A 19323-nucleotide genomic window follows, 5' to 3' on the forward strand; every position below is an offset into this window, starting at 1 on the left:
CCGCTCTTATTGGCTGGAGGGGGGGCCGCGGGGGGAGATGGTTCTGCCCCGCCGCGGTCGGCTCCGCCCCTGCCTAGGGTAGGCTGCGGCGCGAGGGAAGGAGACGCTGCCCTTCCGCGGCCATGGCGTGCGGCGGGGGGGAGAGGGCGCCGAGTGGGGCTGTGCGCCCCCCCCGCCACGGTGAGTGGTGCCGGCCACGATCGCTTGCGGGGGCCGGGCCCGGCGGGCCGCACCATCGCTTGGGGGAGGGAGGGTGGCGGAGACGGGGACCCCCGGGTGGAACTGGGCCTGGGGTTTGGGGGGACGCACCGGGGTGCAGAGGGTACGGGACCCTCCGGGATGCGGGGGGTGCGGGAGGTTTGGGGATGCCTGAGGTGCGGGTGGTGTCCCGGGGTGCATGGGTGCAGGGGGCTCGGGGGATGCCCCAGGGGTGCGAGGGGCCTGAGGGCTCCCAGGGCGCAGGGGTATGGGGGGTGCGTGGGTGCAGGGGGTGTGGGGACGCGCCAGGGGAGCAGAGGGCCCGGGGAGCCCCGTTTGCAGGGCCCAGCTTGCTGCAGTGCTGGTACAGGGTGTCCCGTGGGGAGCTCCCTGCCTGGCCGGGGGTTTAACGCCCCGGTGCCCAGGGGTGCCCGCGCTGCCTTGCCGTGGGAGGCTGTGAGGAGATGCCCGGACAGAGGGATTTCCCTGGCACCTTGCTGCCTGTACCCCCCCCAGGCAAGCATAGTAATCTCTAGACTGTTTTCTGTGCCCAAAATTTCTTGCCCTTTGCTCTCCTCATCTCCGCTCTGGCCAAAGCATTGCGTTTAACCTTGTGGGGAGACCCCGTCCCCCGTGTCTCGTCCCTGCGGGCTGCTGGACCTTGAGACCATTTCCAAACGTGGCTCCCAGACGGGGTTACGCCAACCCACAGGCCGTGGGGCATGAGGTTGCTGTCAGCTGTGGGGTCAGGCGGGAATGGGGGGTCATCATGCGGCTGTAACACCCCGGGGTGGGTTTAGCTGGTGGTGCGGGGAGATGGCAGAGCCTGGTGTGGCCGGAGCGTGGCCACGTGCCGGGTAAGAGCAGCGTCCCCTCGCTGCGGCAGCTTGCTGCAAAGACTGGCCTGGCAGGGAGCAGGGCCAAAGGGTTTATAACTTTGTGGTGTTTAAAAGACGGTCCCCCCTGGTTTCAATACATTCTTCTGCAGCTCTGTCCTTGACATGAAGCATGTCCCTCCTCCCCAGCTCCCAGCACGGCCAGCAAAGCTCTGCATAAACTCAGGCAGCTTTGAAGCCTCCTGGACAAGCACCCTTTAGTTTGCGGCTCCTGAGCAGGTATTTGCACAGAAAACTGAGCAAGAGTTTTGCCAATGAAAGTGTCCATGTGGTTATTTGTAGTAATTTTTTTTTAATATGGGAACTGCAGACAAAATCCCTCCAACCGTGTGCAGCCAGTTCTGGTGCATGTAGAAATCTCTGGCAGCTGTTGACTCCAAGGATGCTGCTGCTGTAGAGCAGTGTAAAAATCTGACCCTGTGGTTGGTAGGACAAGCAAAAAAAAATAATTGCTGCTGTTGGTGAGAAGATGCTTTAGATCTCCCACCTGGCTCTAGCGGCATTGCTGCTCCAGGTGACCTGGTGTGTTGTTTGTGAAGTGCAGTACGAGGAGGCACAGGTTGTGTGTTCCCTTCGCTCACCTGATTTTTCTCCTCTTCCTGCAGGATGAGGATTGCTGGATGAAGGGCAACCCCAGGACTCTGAGCCAGATGTCAGAGAAAAGTTGGATTTCTTTGTGAGCAGCTCGCGCAGCGTCCACAAGTGCCCTTCCCCTTCGTGGCTCCTGGAGGTGCTGAAATCCTTGTGCAGACATGGCATTTAGAAGGACAGAGGGAATGTCCATCATCCAGGCCTTGGCAATGACCGTGGCAGAGATCCCCGTGTTTGTTTACACGACATTTGGGCAGGTACAATGAGCAGGAAAGGCTTTTCTGTTGGGTTCCTTGGATTTTTCTCTTTGGGGGTTGTCTGTGTTAGCTGTGAGGGACAGAGGCATGACAGGGTGATGCTGGGGGACCTGGGCAGTTTGAGGGTTTGTAGGAATTGCATGGAGAGTTTGGGGTGGTGGGAGAGAGCTGTGCAGGGTGGGCTTGGAGAGGGGAGAGAAGGACTTCCATATTGCTCCCTGGGAGAAAGCCCAGGTTCAACCTTTCTCTTTGTCAAAGGCACTAAAAAAAGATTTTTGTTTTAAAGAAGAGTAATATATTTCCCACTTATAGTAAAGCAACACTTGGGGCAATAAAGCTCAGCTACAGACCAGGGTTTCAGAGCTGAATTTGGGTAACCCATATTGCATCTGTTAAAGGCTCCATGCAGATTTTGGGGTATGTTTTGGTAATGAGGATTGAGACCAAGTTCTCCAGGTTCTGTCAAAATGAAGCTCCACAGTTTCTCTTCTGCTAAGTCTTAGTTGTGTAGCAGGGGCTCTGTTTCGTGGGTGGGAGGGGGAATGCCAAGGTGTCATGTGTTTTAGACTGCTTTAAAATAAAAAAAGGGTGGCAGAATTGTTTTTTCATTGTTGCTCTTTCATATCTTTTGTGTTTAAAGTCTGTCTTCTCTCAGCTGCGGCTCTCTCCAGGCCTGCGTAAGGTGCTGTTCGCTACAGCTCTCGGGACAGTTGCATTGGCTCTTGCAGCTCATCAGCTCAAGCGACGTCGTCGTCGAAAGAAGCAGATTGCTCCAGAGAAGTGCGGCTTTAAGCCTGGAGGGATCACAGTGCCCATCTTGCCAACCAGAAGGGTCTCCTCCGTGAAGAAAGGTTGGCCTTGCAAAAAGGGAAAATCCCTAAAAGCCGTTTGTGAGAGAGCAAAGAGGGTGTACAGGGAGCGATGGGAAGTTCCTGACAGCTGGGGGGAGAGGAAAGCAAAGCCATTGGTATAGTGCATCGATGCAGAATGAAATTAGAAGCCTGAAGCACAGTGCCATGCACACAGGGTTAGCGGAGAAAAGGGAGAGACCCTGAACTCAAAGCCCTTGCAAGAAAAAAGTGGCGCTGAGGTTTTCACCAAGGTTTGCAGTTCCCATCCCCCTACTGCAGAAAGACTATGGACCCGTTACGCCATGCTTCCCCCGATAATAACGGCCCGGGGCACGTGGTGACCTGGTTGCATATTGATCTCAGTTATGCCAATACGGTGCCTGACCCAGGGGTCCCGCGCGCAGCTGTGTTGGCGAGCTTGGGTGGTGGAGGGGAGGGTGGCCAGGGCCAGGCTGGGGAGGCGGCAGTGTCTGTCCAGCTCTGCAGCAGCTCCCGGACCTTGGGCAGCTTCTTCACCTGATGGTATTGATTTTTGGGGTAAGGCTGACCCAGGTCCTCCACAAAGCACTTTAGGGATTAAGCTTTTTTTTTGTGAAACATATGAAAATATTTAAGTGGTTTTAATAATAACCAAAGGAGCGATGTCTGTGCTCTGCCTGGCCTAAGGGAAGCTGGAGGAGTTTCTCCTTGGTGCTTTCCACTTGTGCTTGTCTCTTGCCATTCCTAAGCGGCGAATAAATATTCATTCCTCAGGCTCAGATCCCCACTGATACCAGCTTTCTTAGTGTCTCAGAGCAAAACAGAGCATACAGGAGATCCGTGACTCATTTCTAGGTACTGGATGTTGCTTTGCCCATCTACGATCACACTTGACAGGGTGATGTTCCCCTCCCTGTTCACAGCTGCAGTGAACCAAGCCTAAAATCCAGTTTTTGTGTGATGTTCCCAACTGCAGGATACTCCAGCAAGAGAGTCCAGAGTCCTGGCAGCAAGAGCAATGACACGCTCAGCGGGATTTCCTCCATTGAGCCCAGCAAACATTCCAGTTCCTCCCACAGCCTCGCCTCGGTAAGGACCTTCTTGGCTGGGCTGGGAGATACGAGTGCACCTACCTGTAGCAAGATCACATCTGCTTGCACTGGCTGATGGATAATGCCAAAACTCTTGGAGCAGAACAGGTTACAGCGTAATCGTAGGGTGGGTTCTGATATTAACCTCACAGTGACTGTCTGGAGTTACCTGTTTGAAATCAGAGCAGCGTTTTCCTGTGGCTGAGAGCTCCAGGGTGCATCCCACTTCTTTGGCTAACAATGTGCTGCAGGAGGGACTTGCATGTGGGCCATGGCTGTGATTCCTCGGGGCTCTCCGGGACCCACTCAAGGAGCAAGGCTGAGTTGTCGCTGGGTCTCACATCAACGGGAAGCTTGTTTGCTTCTCTCCGCAGTGGGGGTTTGGTGGCCCAGCAGCCCCTGTGCCAGCACAGCCCTCCTGTGCTGGGGCTGCTTGTGGGTTGTTTGATTGTTCAAATTAACTACTGAAATCAGATGGCTCCGATCAGGAAGCAGGTTGAGAACACAGCCTAGTCGTTCTATCTTCTCCAAAGCCAAAAGCACCTATAAATACAGGTAATTCAGGCTTGACCAGGCAGCAGAAACCATCACGGGTTATAGCCACCTTTTGTCAGATCAAACACAGAACTGGGGAGCGTTTGTGGCATCAAGACCTGTTTTACATCCCCATTGTTCAAAGCCTTGTATGCTGCTATTGGAGCAGTGGGCAGCAGAAGTGAACCTGTGTAGCTTCCTGCACTGCTACTTACTGCGAAACACCTCTTGGTGTCACCTGCCAGAGTACCCGGCCTTGGAGGCTGGTTAGCAATGCTGGGGCACAAAGGGGGGAAAAAAGATCACCCTGTTGAAGGGAGCTGTCAGCCTGCAGCACCCTATGGTATGTGCAGGCATTGCTGTATTTTAGCTTGTCCTGTACAGTTGAAGCACCAGAAAGTTGCCAAAAATCGGTGCTGGCCAAAGTGTGTCTCCAGCAGGCGGCAGTGCTGGCACGGCTCTGAGTGTGCAGCCTTGCACCAGTATTCCTCTGGGGTAACTGGGATATGATGGGACGTGTCAGTGCGGACCAAGCTGTGTCCAGCTCTGGCCTCTCTCCCTCTGCGGGGACTTTCACATCCATTTAATTCCCCTGCGGCTTCTCCCTTCCCACAGATGCTGTCTGGGTTTTGTATTGCTGAAGTCTGTTTCTCTTTAGATAAAAACTATCTAAATTTCTTTTTCCATTGCTGGTGCATGGGAGGGGATACCTATGTGGAGAGGGGTCTATCCTGTACCCGCCTTGTGTGGGATCTGAGTGTCTGTGACACCGTACTCACTGCTCGTGTTACTTGATGGGAAAACAGCTCATCCTTCACACAGCTGCAGTTTCTGCCTGCTCTCTTGTCTCCTTCCTGGGGCTCTTCTTTGCTAACTAGTAAATAAGTCAGCAGCAGTGAACTGATGATTTGCAGTTCTGCATCTCGAGGTGATTTATTAACATTCCATGGAGATTAATCAATGGAGGCAGGGCAGGAACTCATCTGTCAGACAATTATTGTAGCTTTCTTCCTAGCATCAGGCTTACATTTGGACATGTTTTTCTAAGCCATATGAAAACACTGATCATTGTTAGCGTTTGAACCCAGGACTTTATTGGGTCAGACTTTAAAAGACATTTATGTGCTAGTGTGAAATTAGAGAAAGCTGATGATTTGCTGTGTGGATCTTAGTGCTCAGCCCTCCCAGGGGAAGGCTTGGTTACAAAGAGCGAGGTTTCCCCTGGCTGAAGTCCTCAGCTATATTTTTGATTGTAATCCGTTCCTTTGTTTGCACTGCGGTCACTTCTCCCCACTTCCAGTGTTTTTTGTGCAGGCAGCTGGGGCTGACATGAACTTTCTAGCAAAATCATTGCGCCTTTGTAGCGATTGCTTTGGAGCTTTCTCGGACTTGTCACCTCCATCAGTGCCCTCCCGCTAGTGCTCATCGTTGTACAGCTTGCCATTTCCTAATGAAGCTGCAATGTAAATTGGTTGGGAAGGTATTTCCCACACAACTTTCTGTGTTTTCAAAGACACCACTGTGGTGCTGGGTGGAGAAGGGGACAACTTCTCACCTTGCCTCCCCTCTCAGCACCGTGTGGCTCTTGGCAGTTGACAGCGTAGCGTAAACCCAAGTGGGAGCAGGCCGGTAACCCTTGATACCTTCTCCTCCCCAGGCAAGGGAGTACTGGTAAGGGGGAGCACAAGGACAGATGTGGGGAAGGGAAATGGCTTGTCATTCAGATTTAACTGGTGGTGGTGGTTGTGTGGTCTTAATGCTGCTACCCTTGGAGAGAATTCGAAAGGCATTTGCTGCTCTCTGCTGCTTTCCTGCAGATGGTAGTGGTCAACTCTTCAAGTCCAACGCCAGCATCAGCAGGGATGTGGGAGACCCAGGCAATGGGGGATGCTGGAGCCATTGGTGATACTAGTGCAGAAAGCCTCTACGTTCAAGGTAACAAGGGTAACATCACCCTGGGGGGTTATTTATCACTGTAAGAGCAAAAAGAGGGTGTAAATTGACACAGAGCATCAGCAGCTCGATGTAGAGCTCTGATAGGAAGGTCTCTCCCATTCTCAACTTAAACTCAGTCACTTGTTAGTTATAAAAATCCCATCTTCTCCTAAAGAAACGTTGCTGTTTTCTCAGTGAATAATTTACTTCCAGAATACTGTTCTTTGAGGAACAGGCTCACCTTGTGTGGAGAACAGTATTTTGGAAGTAACATGGCTGATGTTTAACCAGTTTTGGGATGTTCTCCTTAAGTTCTAATCCAAATTACACCATATTTAAAAGGGAAAGGAATAGAATACATTTACTCTTTCTTATCAGTTGGGGAGAAGCTTTACTCTTTGCTGGATTGTCTGAGTGAGCAAAGACTCGTGCTGTATCGCTTTTTCCTGGGACTCTCACGGCTTGTATTTGGTTGCGTTGCCAGGCATGGAGCTGTTTGAGGAGGCCCTGCAGAAGTGGGAGCAGGCGCTGACCATCAGGCAGAGGGACAATGCTAGTACCAGCACCCCCGTGCCCTGGGACAGCAAGAAACAGCAAGAGAGCATGTCTGAGAACATCCCAGAGGTAGGTCTCCACTTTTCTCTTGCATTTGGCAGCTGGGGAGCATGCTGAAAGACCAGCCTGGTTGCTGGAAGCAGTAATTAGGAGGTTAAAAGAAGAGCAAATTAAGGGCAGAGTTGGGCCAGACTCTGTTTAAGAGCTGTCTATATCTGTGGCTTCCTTATGCAATGTGAGTGGGTGTTTTTAATTTCTTTTTCTTTTTAATAAGTCTCGCCCCCTCGTTCCCCAGCTTTTCTGCCCACCTTCCAGCATCATGTCAGTCACTGTCATACAAGTTCTCCAGCAGCAGAGGCTGCGGTAGGAAAAGGCTGTAACAAATACAGCACCGGAGAGAAAGAAATAGCTTTTTGCCTGGCAGTGTTGTGTCTGTAACTTTTAAACACATTTGAAAGTGGAGATCTTGATGGTCACTACCACATCCTAGGAAACTGGGCAGAGAAGCAGAGGCCAGCTGCCTGCATGTATTAATGAGTAAAATGAAGTGGTAACTCGGTAGGAGCCAAATATGCCCCTGCTCACTGAACAAATGGGTCAGGGAGATGTGTAACTTGTTCTGTCTACAGCTACAGAAACAAGTATTTTTAGGACAACACCTTGTTGTCTTGCACTTGAGGATTCTGCAGGAAAGACCTCTGATAAGAGGAGATCCAAACTAGAAAAGCTCAGTGACAATCACAAAGCTAGAGAGAGCAGCTGTAGCTCAGGACTGTGAAAGGAGCTAAATTCCCAACCCTCCAGGAGTTCTCACTGGCAAAAAGTGTTCCCAGCCCCTTATAAACAGGGCCTGGCATCATAACCGTGTGGGCTATTTGTCTTTTGTGGTGGATAATATTTATCCAAGTCAAATCTGGATTCTGTTGTTATTGTCTCTCGTTGAAGAGTCCTGTAGTATTTCTAAAACTGACTTAAAAACAGTCGATTCATTATCAAAATAGATTTCGTGCTTCTTGTTAATGCTTCTGTCTTCTGGGTGAGATACTCATGCAGACACAGGGGCATGAAGGCAAGATGCTGTGTAAGCCTTATTTTTCTCCCCCTCTCTTTTTTTCCCCTATCCTCCTGTGCTGCTTACAGCAAACTTTGCTTACACCCAGCACCTTAATCCAAGGACTCTTACTCTGTTATCCAATTCTGGACACTCTGTTGTATTCATCACAAGTTTTCTGATGTGATTCCTTCTTGAAATTAGGCTAAAGTCACAGGTCAGGAGAATTCAATGATCTGTAACTCTTTAAAATACCTGTTTTTGGGATGGTAGGTTAAAGTTTTTAATTTCTTTCTTCCTTTTTTTAAACAGGAAACCAAAACTGTAAAGCTAAAAAGCCAGAGGGTTTGAATAGGCTATGTAGAAGCTTCCCTCCCCTTGCGTTATTAGCTGCATTGAGGGATTAATGAGTCCTCACTTTTTTTTAATCATTTAATCTGCAAACTGTAAATCCAATTTTACTGAAAATTTCCTTCCATATTTATGCTGTCAATCTGTCTCTGCCCAGCTGGCTAACCAAGGGTGGCATTTATGTATGTTCAAGGAGGAGTCCCAGAAAAGGGAGTTTGCCGAGAAGCTGGAGTCCCTCTTGCACCGAGCCTACCACCTCCAGGAAGAGTTTGGGTCTTCACTTCCGTCAGACAGCATGCTGCTGGATCTGGGTATGGAAGCTGGGTTAGAAATGCTTTAGAAAACCAGTTTCTTTTGTGGTTTTATGTCTTTTCTGTAAGCTAGGCATTGAAGTGGAGACAAAGTGCTATTTGTGGGGGTGGGAGGGAGAGCACAGTGGCTAAGAGGAGCCAGTGGTCCATAAACTCCAACACATGCAGCTTCTTCCTCTCCTCCAGAGAAGACTTTAATGCTTCCATTGACGGATGGGTCATTGCGGCTTCGGACAGATGATGAAGACAGCTCAATTTCTGAGGACTCCTTCTTCTCTGCAGCAGAGGTGACTTAAGTTTCAGCTGTGTGTAGCAGTCAAGCTGCTTGTAAGGGAGCCACAAAGGCAGTGGAGCCAAACACGTCTTGGTAGAGGAAGATGATACAACATGGAGCAACAGCTCCGAGCTGGGAGGTTCATGATGGATGTTAGGAAAAGCTGTTTCATTAGGGGCATGGTACAGCCCTTTCCAACCAGCATTTCCATGTCATCTTCCTATCTACTGTAGAAAACATGCTATAACAGCTAGGAAAGTACTGTAAATCTCATGTAATGTGGCTTGGTTGTGTAAATTTTAGGGAATTTTGAGCTGTGTCAGAGCTGAGACAGCTCTGAAATTGGTGGGAAGAGGAATAGCTTTACATGAAATAATTGGCACTGATGCAAGTTTGCTAGCTGAAGAAGGCACATCTTGCTTGTGTGCAGTCTCTGAGTATTTGCAAATATTTAATGACATCATTTTGTTCTTCCCATGCCTCTTGCCACCTCTACAGCTCTTTGACTCCCTCCACTTTGAGGAAATACCATTCCACCTCTCGAAGCCAGTAGCAGCATATGAAGAAGCTCTGCAGTTAGTGAAAGAAGGGAAAGTCGCGTGCCGGACGTTGAGGTAAAGCGCCAGCTGGAGTTGCGGGTCCTTGTGTCAAGGCTCCTTTGAGCAGTGTGAACACGTTATTTGCTTTTGAGCAGCCCTATAACTAGAATAAACCTTTGGGGACGGAAACTCTTAGCATCCTTCCTGCTGGTTTGGACTTCCCAGGGAACTACCCCCAGATTTTAGGGCAAGCGTTAAGAAAGGGTAGTTGTCCAGGAATTTAGTAATGAGAAATGTGCCCGTTCCGTGTGGCTGGCTGGTAGAGTCCTGTGCCTTTGCAGAGGTGCTGTGGTCCCCCAGGGAGCTGTGCAAAGGGAATGTAGTTGTTATTTTCTCCTAGGCACAGACTGGGAATTAATTTTTTTAGGGGAGCATAGCTGTTAGGAACACAGATAACGGGAGAGCTGAAATTTATGCAATCCTTCCCCTTTCCCTCTAGGACAGAGCTCCTCGGCTGCTACAGCGACCAGGACTTCCTTGCGAAGCTGCATTGCGTCAGGCAGGCCTTCCAGGTAAGAACAGCTTGAGGCATGTTGTTGCCAGCAGCACGTTCTCCTCTGCCTGCACACGGGTGAAGTCTTTGCCCCTCTAGAGCAAGTAAGAGCAGAAGCAGCAGCAGCAGCCCAAGCTCCCCTTGCTTAACTCTGTAATCCCATCCTGATCGATTTGGAGAGGATCCCCTGGTCCCCGTGCCCAGCTTGAGTGGTGGTTACATGGCCATGGACACTGGTTTAGTTCTGGGAAGTGAAAGTTTGGTAATTTCAGAGCTGTCCAGGAGCTGCTACTCCCACTTAAGAGCTTTTCACTGGGCTGGAGTCAAACCTCTGAAGTGGAGGAGCAAGGTTTCCTTCTCCTTACTGTGACCCGCATCCTAGCAATGATGTCTAGAGCCTGAACAGCAGCTCTTGTGCCCTGGCCCCACTGCCACTCCGTGACTCCTGTGCCTCCATTCTTACTGCTTCCAGTCTTTCAGTCTAATTTTAAACTCATTTCCTGGAGAGAGCAGTTTTGTTTTCTAGACTCCAGCTTATTAAAGGTTAATGATACTGGTGTATGCAGCATTGCTCTGCTTTGTGTCCTGTCCTTTTTTTCTCCCAACTCAGAATTCATGTGGGCATAGGTGCTCACAGGAGACCTCTTGTGTTCCCTTTGCAGGAGCTGCTGGAGGATGAAAGCAATCAACTGTTTTTTGGGGAGGTTGGGAAGCAAATGGTGATAGGACTGATGACAAAAGCTGAAAAGGTAGGAAGTTTGTATAACAGCTCAGCTGTATCCTGTGAGCACTTGTTCCTCCATCCCAACCCAGAGTTTTTCCAGTGTCTTGGAAGGAGAAAACTTCATCTGTATGCTGGTGACTGTTGCAAGAAATAAAATGCCTGTGCTTTTAATCTTGTTTAACCAAATTCTCTTGAAAGAACCTCTTTGTGCAGCTCCTGTCCACAGATTGATACTGTGCCTCACTGGAGTGAACAGAGGGGACAGGCTTTGCATCAGCAATGGCATCATCTCAAGGAATATAGGAAAGGGAAAAGAGAGTCAAACCTTGCATCAACCACATACCAGCTCTCAGATCACTGGCTTAGTCACTGGTCATCCCCTAAACAGGAGCGTTAGTTCCTTACTGCCCAGTTTGCTTACAGGCATCTCTAGCTACTTCCTTGAAGAAAGTGCTTTCAGTCACAGCTGAACCTGGGGCCATCCATGCCTCCCAGAAGTAAATTCTCTCTTTCCACACAAAGAGTGTTTTGGCTAAAACTTCAGCCAATCACATGTATTGATGTTGATGTTAGCTCAAAATAGAGTAGTCAAACTTCTTTGGTGAAATGTGCCCACAGATGTTGTACCTTCTGAAGTGTTTTGTTTCTCTGCTCTCCCAGAATCCCAAAGCTTTTCTGGAAAGCTACGAGGAGATGCTACGTTACGCACTGAAGCAAGAGACCTGGCCGACCACTCAGCAGGAGCTGGAGGGAAGAGGGGTTGGTAAAGACGTTCTCTCTAGAAAGTTGCAGAGGAGTTGGAGGATAATGAATGTGTAGGAATGGCCCAGGAGTATGTTGTTGGGGAGGGCAGGGGAAAAATCGGCTGTTGAGGAGTTTAAACTTCATGGAAAGTCTTTCCTTCAGCAATGTCAGCACTACTGTGGTTAAAAAAAATCAAAATCCCAACTTTTTCTAGAGAGCACAAGCTATTGTCTGTAGGTCTGTAAGATTCGTTTGCTGTTTGACTGGGCTTTTTCTGGCCACAGGATTAATAAGTCTCTTGGGCAGCCGCTCTGTAGGAGTTGTGAACTGAGCACACGCAGTTCAGTCCTCCTGCCTTGGTGGCAAACTTCAGCTCCTTATGTTTTGTTGCTTCAAGGCAGAAGAGTAAAGTCCATCTTTTTTTTTTTTTTTTTTCTTTTAAAAAAAAAAAACCAACCTGTTTCCTTTACAGACTGTTCTGCTCTCTGACAGGTGGTGTGCATGAGTTTCTTTGATATTGTGCTGGACTTCATCCTCATGGATGCTTTTGAGGATCTGGAGAACCCGCCCTCCTCTGTGCTGGCTGTGCTGCGCAACCGATGGCTCTCCGACAGCTTCAAAGAGACGGTGCGTTAATCAGGGAGTCCTTGTGTTGAGCATGAGAGCTTGGTAACAAGGCTAGGGAAGAGTATAACCTCAGCTGTCCTGGCTGAGCTGAATTTTCTCTTTAGTGCGATGCCATGGAGATGTTAAAAGATGACGACTCATATTTTCATGAATGAGGATAAGAGGATCAAAACGGAGGGAAAAACATGGGTGGTTTATTCATTCTGGTGGTACCTCAGCAGACACTGAGGCTCAAATAGCAGCGCTTTCCTCTAGTCCTGGCCTCCAGCTGTATGTTTAAGAATGATTAGTTTCATAGACTGAGATGATGATGGTTGGGAGGCACCTTTTAACAGCTGTCTGCTTACAGGCTGTGTTCTGGGGTGTTTGGCAACTAGGTTGGATCATATTAGCGATCTTCAAAAACACATTAGCTTTTCTGGAATGGGTGTGGAGTGGCCAAATCTGTTTCAAGTTCACTTAGATTTTGTCAGTAATTTTAGAATTGTTGGCACAAAAGGGCCACTGCTTTGATACTGTGATGGCAATGTGTTGGTAAAGTGCTTGTTTTCTGAAAAGTAATCCCAGTAACTGATGGTCTCTCTCCATTAATCGTAGGCTTTAGCAACTGCCTGCTGGTCTGTTCTGAAAGCAAAAAGGAGGCTTTTGATGGTAAGCAAAATTCTTTCCCTTTTAATTAATCTAATGTATTTGAAGCTGAAAAGATAACACCTAGATCTTGACAAAAGACAAAACGAGTGATAGTAAGACTGAACTGAATCACATTCTCTGTGATGCTTTAGAGCACCAGGGTCCCACTGTCACTGCTCTAGTGCCATGCCAGTGTTTTACTGAATCACTCTGAGTTTATTCTTTTTCTTAACGTGAGGATCCAAAAAACCAATGTTGTCTGTCTGGTATTCCCTCTCCCCACTCTCAGTGCTGCAGGAATGTTCACAGACACCAAGCAACAAGGGGCTGCTCCTGAATTGCAGTTTCCCTGCTGGCAGTGCAATGAATGGCTCATACACTTCTCCACTTCCCAGCGCTGACCAGCTAGCTATTACTTTATGTGTTTCCCCTTAAATCTGTGGCTTTCTAAAGTATCACAGCAGATGAGTTCATGGACCTGGGGAACAGGAAGCCACAACTCGACAACCCCAGTTTTGCCACAGGGTCTGTGGCCTCTGACGAGTTTTCAATTCCTATCCCACAACCAGCTGGTACAACTGGGTTTCCCTCTTGAGATGGTACAAAGAGAAATGAGAGTGCTGGAAGCTGTATTGGTGCTGTCATGCAGTAGCTCTGTTGCAGATATTTGCATGTCCTTTCCTGGCTTGGTCTGGAGATTATAAATAGAGTCTATAAAGACTGCCTTTCATTTTCTTCTATTTATTTTCCTCCTGAAATAGTAGTTTAGAAACATGAAGATAGAAAGCTCTAGTCATCCTTCAAGGGATCTGAAAGATAAATGTAATTCTGCGGGAAGAGATGTTCTTAAGTAGCTCTTAACTTCAGTTATTGAAGCATGGTGCTTTCTGGCATGGAATTTGGTAGCTGATACGGAATAAGCTGCTAATTCTGCCTGAGAACTGAGACCGACCAATTCTTTCCTTCCCTGTGGCAGGTACCAGATGGCTTTATCTCTCATTTCTACTCCGTATCGGAGCATGTCAGTCCCGTTCTAGCCTTTGGTTTTCTGGGGCCCAAGCAGCAGCTATCTGAAGTCTGTAGTTTCTTCAAGGTAAGATGGCTTTTCTGTACCTAATCTGTATGGGACTCCTGCTGTCTTCTGGCTTAGCACTGCAGATGTGTGCTTTTGATGACTGACGTGGCATTGAGAAACTTGGCTCTATACAAAAGCCTTCTAAAAATCACTGGTTTTTGAGATGCAGATTGCTGAATTCGGCTTGATAAGAATTCCCAGCACGATTTACCATAGCCGATAGCAAAAATGTGTGATGAGATCAATTTATACCATCAGTATTGGAAAATATTATGGGTGCAAATTCTGAAAGAATATGTTGTCTAAGAGTACATGGGATCTTACAAGTTACGTATTTGATCTCAAAGCCTAAATCTTCTTGTTCTTGTAGATAATATCATGAGAGGCTGCGTCACATTCATTAAATGTTTGTATTGACATTGCCATGGACATCAGCATTGCTTTCCTGACTTCAGGAGCTCTGCTGTCCTGTTTCAAAGGCATGAGGGGATCTAGCCACAAAAGTAACACCCAGCCTAAAGCAGATCTCTGCTTGGATGGCAGACATGCAAAATTTCTTATGGAGTTCTCTGTTTGCTGCAGTCCAGGTAGCTGGTATTGGCAGGTGAGAGGAGGTTTCCTTACTGTAAACATTCCTTTTGTCTTTGCAGCACCAGATAGTACAATATCTGAAGGACATGTTTGATTTGGACAACGTGAGATATACAACAGTGCAGTTGCTGGCAGAAGACATTTTGCAGCTGTCGCGGCGGCGCAGTGAGATCCTCTTGGGGTATCTGGGCACTGAGACTTCCCCTGAGGTGAACGGCATGCTTCCTGGTGAAAATGAGCTGCTGAAGGAGCTCATCTGATGTCAGTCAGGGGAGGAAAAGTTTCGTACAAGGACCTTTTTCCTCCCAAAGATGGATAAAAGTACCTGCAATGCTCAGTGGTGGCAGCAAGATTATCTCAACACACAGCAACCTGGTGGGACCTGCTTTTTGTAGCCAGTAGTGTTTGCTGGGATGGATCCAGGACCACTTGCCAGCTTATGGTTTGAATTTCTTCTTTGTTCCACCTTCCTGTTCTTTTTATTATTATTATTTTAATGTGTCATATAAACCACAAAATGCCTGGGCCCAGATTTTTTGCCCAGTTCTCTTGAATAGGGCAACATATGTACCTATTTCACCTGTGCATTTTCTGGGAGATGATCCCTGACGTTTATGATTGTGTGTGGGAGCAGGAACATCATTGGTAGATTCTCTAGTTGACCCTTAGCTTCTCAAGGAGGCTTTGTTGGCTTTGGGATTTTTATTATCGTTCTTTCTCTGCTGTGTTTCTACAGACATTACCGCTGATTTTACCTTATGTGTTTTAACACATGCAATGTGACTAGCAAAGATTTCTTTCCCAGCGAGGAAGAAATACTTCTGTAAAGCACTGAAGTAAAACACAGACTTTGGTAACCAGTCTGAAGCTCTAAGGAAGTTGGTCTGTTCCTTCTGTGTTGCTGCTCTTTGCGGGCCAGATGACGGGCTCTATGCTGTGGTCATCCTCACTTAGGAGATTGCCGAGGTCTACGTTCACCCTGAGGCGAGCTAGTGTGAGGAAAGGGTGGACTTGCATCCTGCCTGTGCGTGCACAAAGTCTTTAACATCCATCAAAGTGCCTTGCTGTATTTCAGAATGAGCCAGCAGCAGTTTTCGCTGGGTGGGAGGTGTGGGGTGTACACAGGCAGAGGGAACCGGTATAGTGTGGTGCCTCTTCCTTTTATGCACAAGGTAGTAAGAGGTGTTGGATGTGATGTACGAAAGGGGTTATGTGTGCAGGTAGCTGGAGAGCTGGGATCAAGTTGCTAGAGAGGAAATGACTCTTTATAGTCTGTCAATCCTAAGAAACAGCGTAGTTGTGGGTATAGCTCAAATGCGTGTGTATGTATGACCTTGTCATGCTGGGACAGGCTCTTCTCAAATAGTGTGATCCTGACTGCACAGCTGGCACCTGGAATCTGGTTGCTTTGGGACATGTGCCGAGTTGGATATAGGGTAGGATAGTGGCAGTGGAGTGTGCTGGACTTGAGGCAGTGCTGGCTTTTGTGTGAGGTTTGCAGTGATTTGCCAGGTCCTCTGTGGGTGCAATGCCACAGGTGAAGGCTGAGGGTCCAGCCTGTGCTTTCTCCTGATTCAGTCCACGTATGGCTCCAAGCCCCAGCCTCAGAATGAGGAGATCTTCAGGGAGAAGAAAATGAGGACATTCACAAAAACACAGGCTTCACTGGTTTTTTTTCTCCAGACTGACTAGTTATCCCTTCTGTCTGTTCCAGGTAAAAGGCACGGGTCTTAACTAGCTGTATTTTTGCAAGGAGGAAAAAAATAAAGTAAGAATCTGGAGTTTCCATATGAGTGGAAAGTCAGTACATGGGCTTGGAGAATACAAATGTCTTCTTTCTTCCTCTTCAGTTATCTCATGGATCCTGCTGGTAAAAGCAGGAAGGAAGCAAGCAGGGAAAAAGTAAACAGGAGGATGTAAAAGGAGCAGATAAATGCTCCTAAGATGCTTGCAAGAGGGTAAGTGTAGAGCACACAACATCTGTTGCTCTATAAGCACATCAGACTGATGTGGCTTATCCTGAAGCCCAGATTAATGCAATAAATAAGACAGTGCTGAGGCAGAAGTGCAGAGCAGCTGACCCAAGTGGGGCTGCATGAAATAAACTGTTATGAGAAGGATTTAAGAGACAGCAATTGAAACTAGGAAAGGGCTCTGAGGTGTCTTGCTTCTGGCAGCGTGCAGTGAGAGAAGAAACAGAGGATGTTGTATTAGTATGGCACACCTGCTACATGTAAACTGTGATTCAAAAGTATGTTATATTCTGAAAGCAAGTTACTTTGCCAAAAAAAAAAGTTTAGAGTGCTTTGTGCTCTTGTATGGCTGGTTTAGAAGAAAGAGTAACTTCAGCAGCTTTGTATAGTGGTTAAAAAGATGCTAAAATGTGAAGATTAATGTAATAAGATGGATTGTAATTCTAAACAATGCTGTTAATTTCAGATTTTTAGAGTTGTTTTATGTGTATTTATTTACTATTTTGAGTGTCTTTTGGCCTCAGTGCTTGGTCTGCCTGCCTGCTTTGTGTACGGACAAGAACACTGGCTGCTGATTTTGGTCTTTTCGCATCCTGGTGGGAGAGGATACTGAAACAGGGTCCCCATGAAGCAAACACTAACTTGCACTGTGGAGCTAAGAAATTGTAATTTCCTAATCAATCAAATGGAAAAAACCCAGTTTTATTACAGCTTTATGCTCTTCCTTAGCTGTTATTGTAAATGGGGTACACTGTCCTCTGAGGGAAGGTAAAAAGGGAACTTCCTTGAGAAAATCCACAGCTTGTTGAAGGTTGAGTTCTCCCCCTCCACCTGCCAATACTACCTTGCTCCTGCAGAAGCTGAGACAAACTGATTTCCTCCTTACTGGGGAGAAAACACCCCGTTTTGCCGTGCTATTTCATTGCTGCTCTTTCTCCCTCCCCAGTCCCAGCGTAGCTTGAGAGGAAAGGCAGAAGAAAGGTGTTTGCAGCCTCTGAAGGGCACTCAGAGAAATTCTTCAGTATTAGTAGCAGATGAGATACATATTCGGGTAGAATCTCTAGAGATAAGATATTTGCCTCTTTTATAATGAAGCCTTATTCTCAAGGGGTTAAATCATTCTGCGCTGACACTTGTAAGATTTTAACACTGATGGGGATTTAAAATGGCTTAGCAGCTATGAAACAAAATCCTTCAATAGTTTCTGATGCTTAAACAGAATTTCAAATATGCATGACTTTCAATTTTTATGTAGAAGTTGTAATAAGCTTCACCAGTGGTTAAAGTACATACTGAGTACTTTAGTATGTATGTAGAGACTACACTAAATGGCTCTAGGAGGGTCTTTATAATCTTTAAAGCACAAATACATTAATAAAAAAATGTGAGGGAAAATCTGTCTTGTATCTGCAAGATCAGTGTGGCTTTGAAGAGCATGGCTTGTGCTGTCTCATACATGGAGGTGGGAAAGCAGGATTTTATTTACCCCTCTTCAGTAGAACATTCCTCTACCATATCTGAAACTAATGAATGTAAACTTGTGCCTATTTTTTCTTGATTTCCTAAAGGTGTAAAAATCTGTTCTTGTTTTGCTTCTTTTTTTCTTTGCAGCTATTTTTTTTTTAATACCTTTAATCTTAGGATGTGGGCATTACAAATCAAATAAAACTTTCCTTCATTATTGTGTTTTTTTGTTTCTAAACTTCCTGGCGAAACTTGTCAGAAACTCAAGTCTTTGGTTTCTGATTTAGGTGACAGTTGTGGTGACACCTCTGGTGCTAGAGTGATGGTGTAAAACAAGTCTTGCTCTTACTAAAGTCAAAATGCTAAACTTGCAGCAAATAAACTTAAGGGTTTTGTTTGTGTGGGGAGTCTTCCTGGTTCTACCAAAGACAAGTCCGTAGATGGAGCAGGCTATAAAATACACCAGGCAACTCATTGTACTTTCAATAGTGGCTGAAAACTGTGGGGTTTAATTTTTCAGATTTTTCTTTTTCTGTGGTGGTTTGATTGTGTTTGGGTGTGGTATGGGGAGGCTAGCAGACTGTGATAAAGTGATAACAAATCCCAGTAAGGAGTAGAATCTTTTAAACCTTGTCCAAGTTCTCGTAACATACTTATCAGCCTCCCAAATTATGTGAAAGAAACCCAGAGTAAAGCCTGTGGGTTGATATCAGAGATGCCCATCTGCTGAGCAATGCAGGAAACTCATCTTTTCATTTTTCTCAAGTACTAACAGTATGTTTAAATACTTTCATTTTCAAATGATACAGAAACCAGATTGAATCAGATAGGCTGTTTGCTTCCACGGTGATTAAGATTTCATCCATACGCTTAAAAATAAAAAAATAAGCTTCAGCTGGCATTAATGCAAGCCTGTCATGAACTATGATATATGCAAATAAAATGTTCATGAATAGGAAAATTTTTGTCTCATGCCACACCCTGAAGGTTAGTGGAAAGAGTTAAAAGGAGTTTATCTTGGTTTCCATGGTGTCAGACTGTATACTCATTACATCTCCAGAGCAGCTTTGTGCTTTCTTATGCTGAAGGAACAGAGCAAAGGCTGCTCTCTGTATTGACACTTTCTTCTTCTGTTCAGGAAGGAGTGGGTGAATATAGCAATGAAGCCCACAATTTTCAGTACTTGTCATGGTACATAGATCAAATGTAATCCACTCTGCCAGCATAAGTCTATATTCAATAGCTTGGAAAGGAGGAGATTTATTTAACTTGAATAATGAAAGCAGTAAATCACTCATGCTACCTTGTAGCAGTCTTCTGTAATGAACTGAACTTCTGCAGTAAATATTTGCTCTTTCTTTCCAACTAATGAGACTTTAATGCTATTTTTCTTCTTGCAATGCCAGGAAGAGTGTCAGCTTTGAAGAGCCTGTTGAAATTAATGGGATATAATTAGAATTGCTATCTGAAAACAAGTATATTACAACTGTAGGAAAAGGAGTTTTCTCCCTGTTCTGAAATCTTTTTTT

General features: G+C 46.6%; 1 protein-coding gene across 4 annotated transcripts; it reads left to right on the forward strand.

The window, feature by feature from the left end:
* Window positions 1-61: 61 nt before the first annotated feature.
* MIGA2 (mitoguardin 2) lies at window positions 62-18008 on the forward strand. 4 transcript variants are annotated; one of them, XM_054848998.1, is made up of 17 exons: window positions 62-180; window positions 1224-1313; window positions 1700-1942; window positions 2583-2793; window positions 3749-3861; window positions 6215-6332; window positions 6817-6956; window positions 8483-8600; window positions 8787-8887; window positions 9373-9488; window positions 9913-9985; window positions 10629-10715; window positions 11351-11449; window positions 11927-12061; window positions 12659-12712; window positions 13668-13784; window positions 14417-18008. In XM_054848998.1, the coding sequence occupies exons 3-17, from the start codon at window positions 1847-1849 to the stop codon at window positions 14615-14617; spliced, it is 1779 nt and encodes a 592-aa protein (XP_054704973.1). In that variant the 5' UTR covers window positions 62-180; window positions 1224-1313; window positions 1700-1846; the 3' UTR covers window positions 14618-18008. The 4 variants fall into 4 exon arrangements, with proteins under 4 accessions (XP_054704973.1, XP_054704972.1, XP_054704974.1 ...); XM_054848997.1 differs by having other exon boundaries at window positions 114-180; window positions 1187-1313; XM_054848999.1 differs by having other exon boundaries at window positions 114-180; window positions 1187-1313; window positions 2598-2793.
* Window positions 18009-19323: the final 1315 nt, after the last annotated feature.

This window comes from Grus americana, chromosome 20 (genome assembly GCF_028858705.1).
Source record: "Grus americana isolate bGruAme1 chromosome 20, bGruAme1.mat, whole genome shotgun sequence".
Taxonomy (NCBI): domain Eukaryota; kingdom Metazoa; phylum Chordata; class Aves; order Gruiformes; family Gruidae; genus Grus; species Grus americana.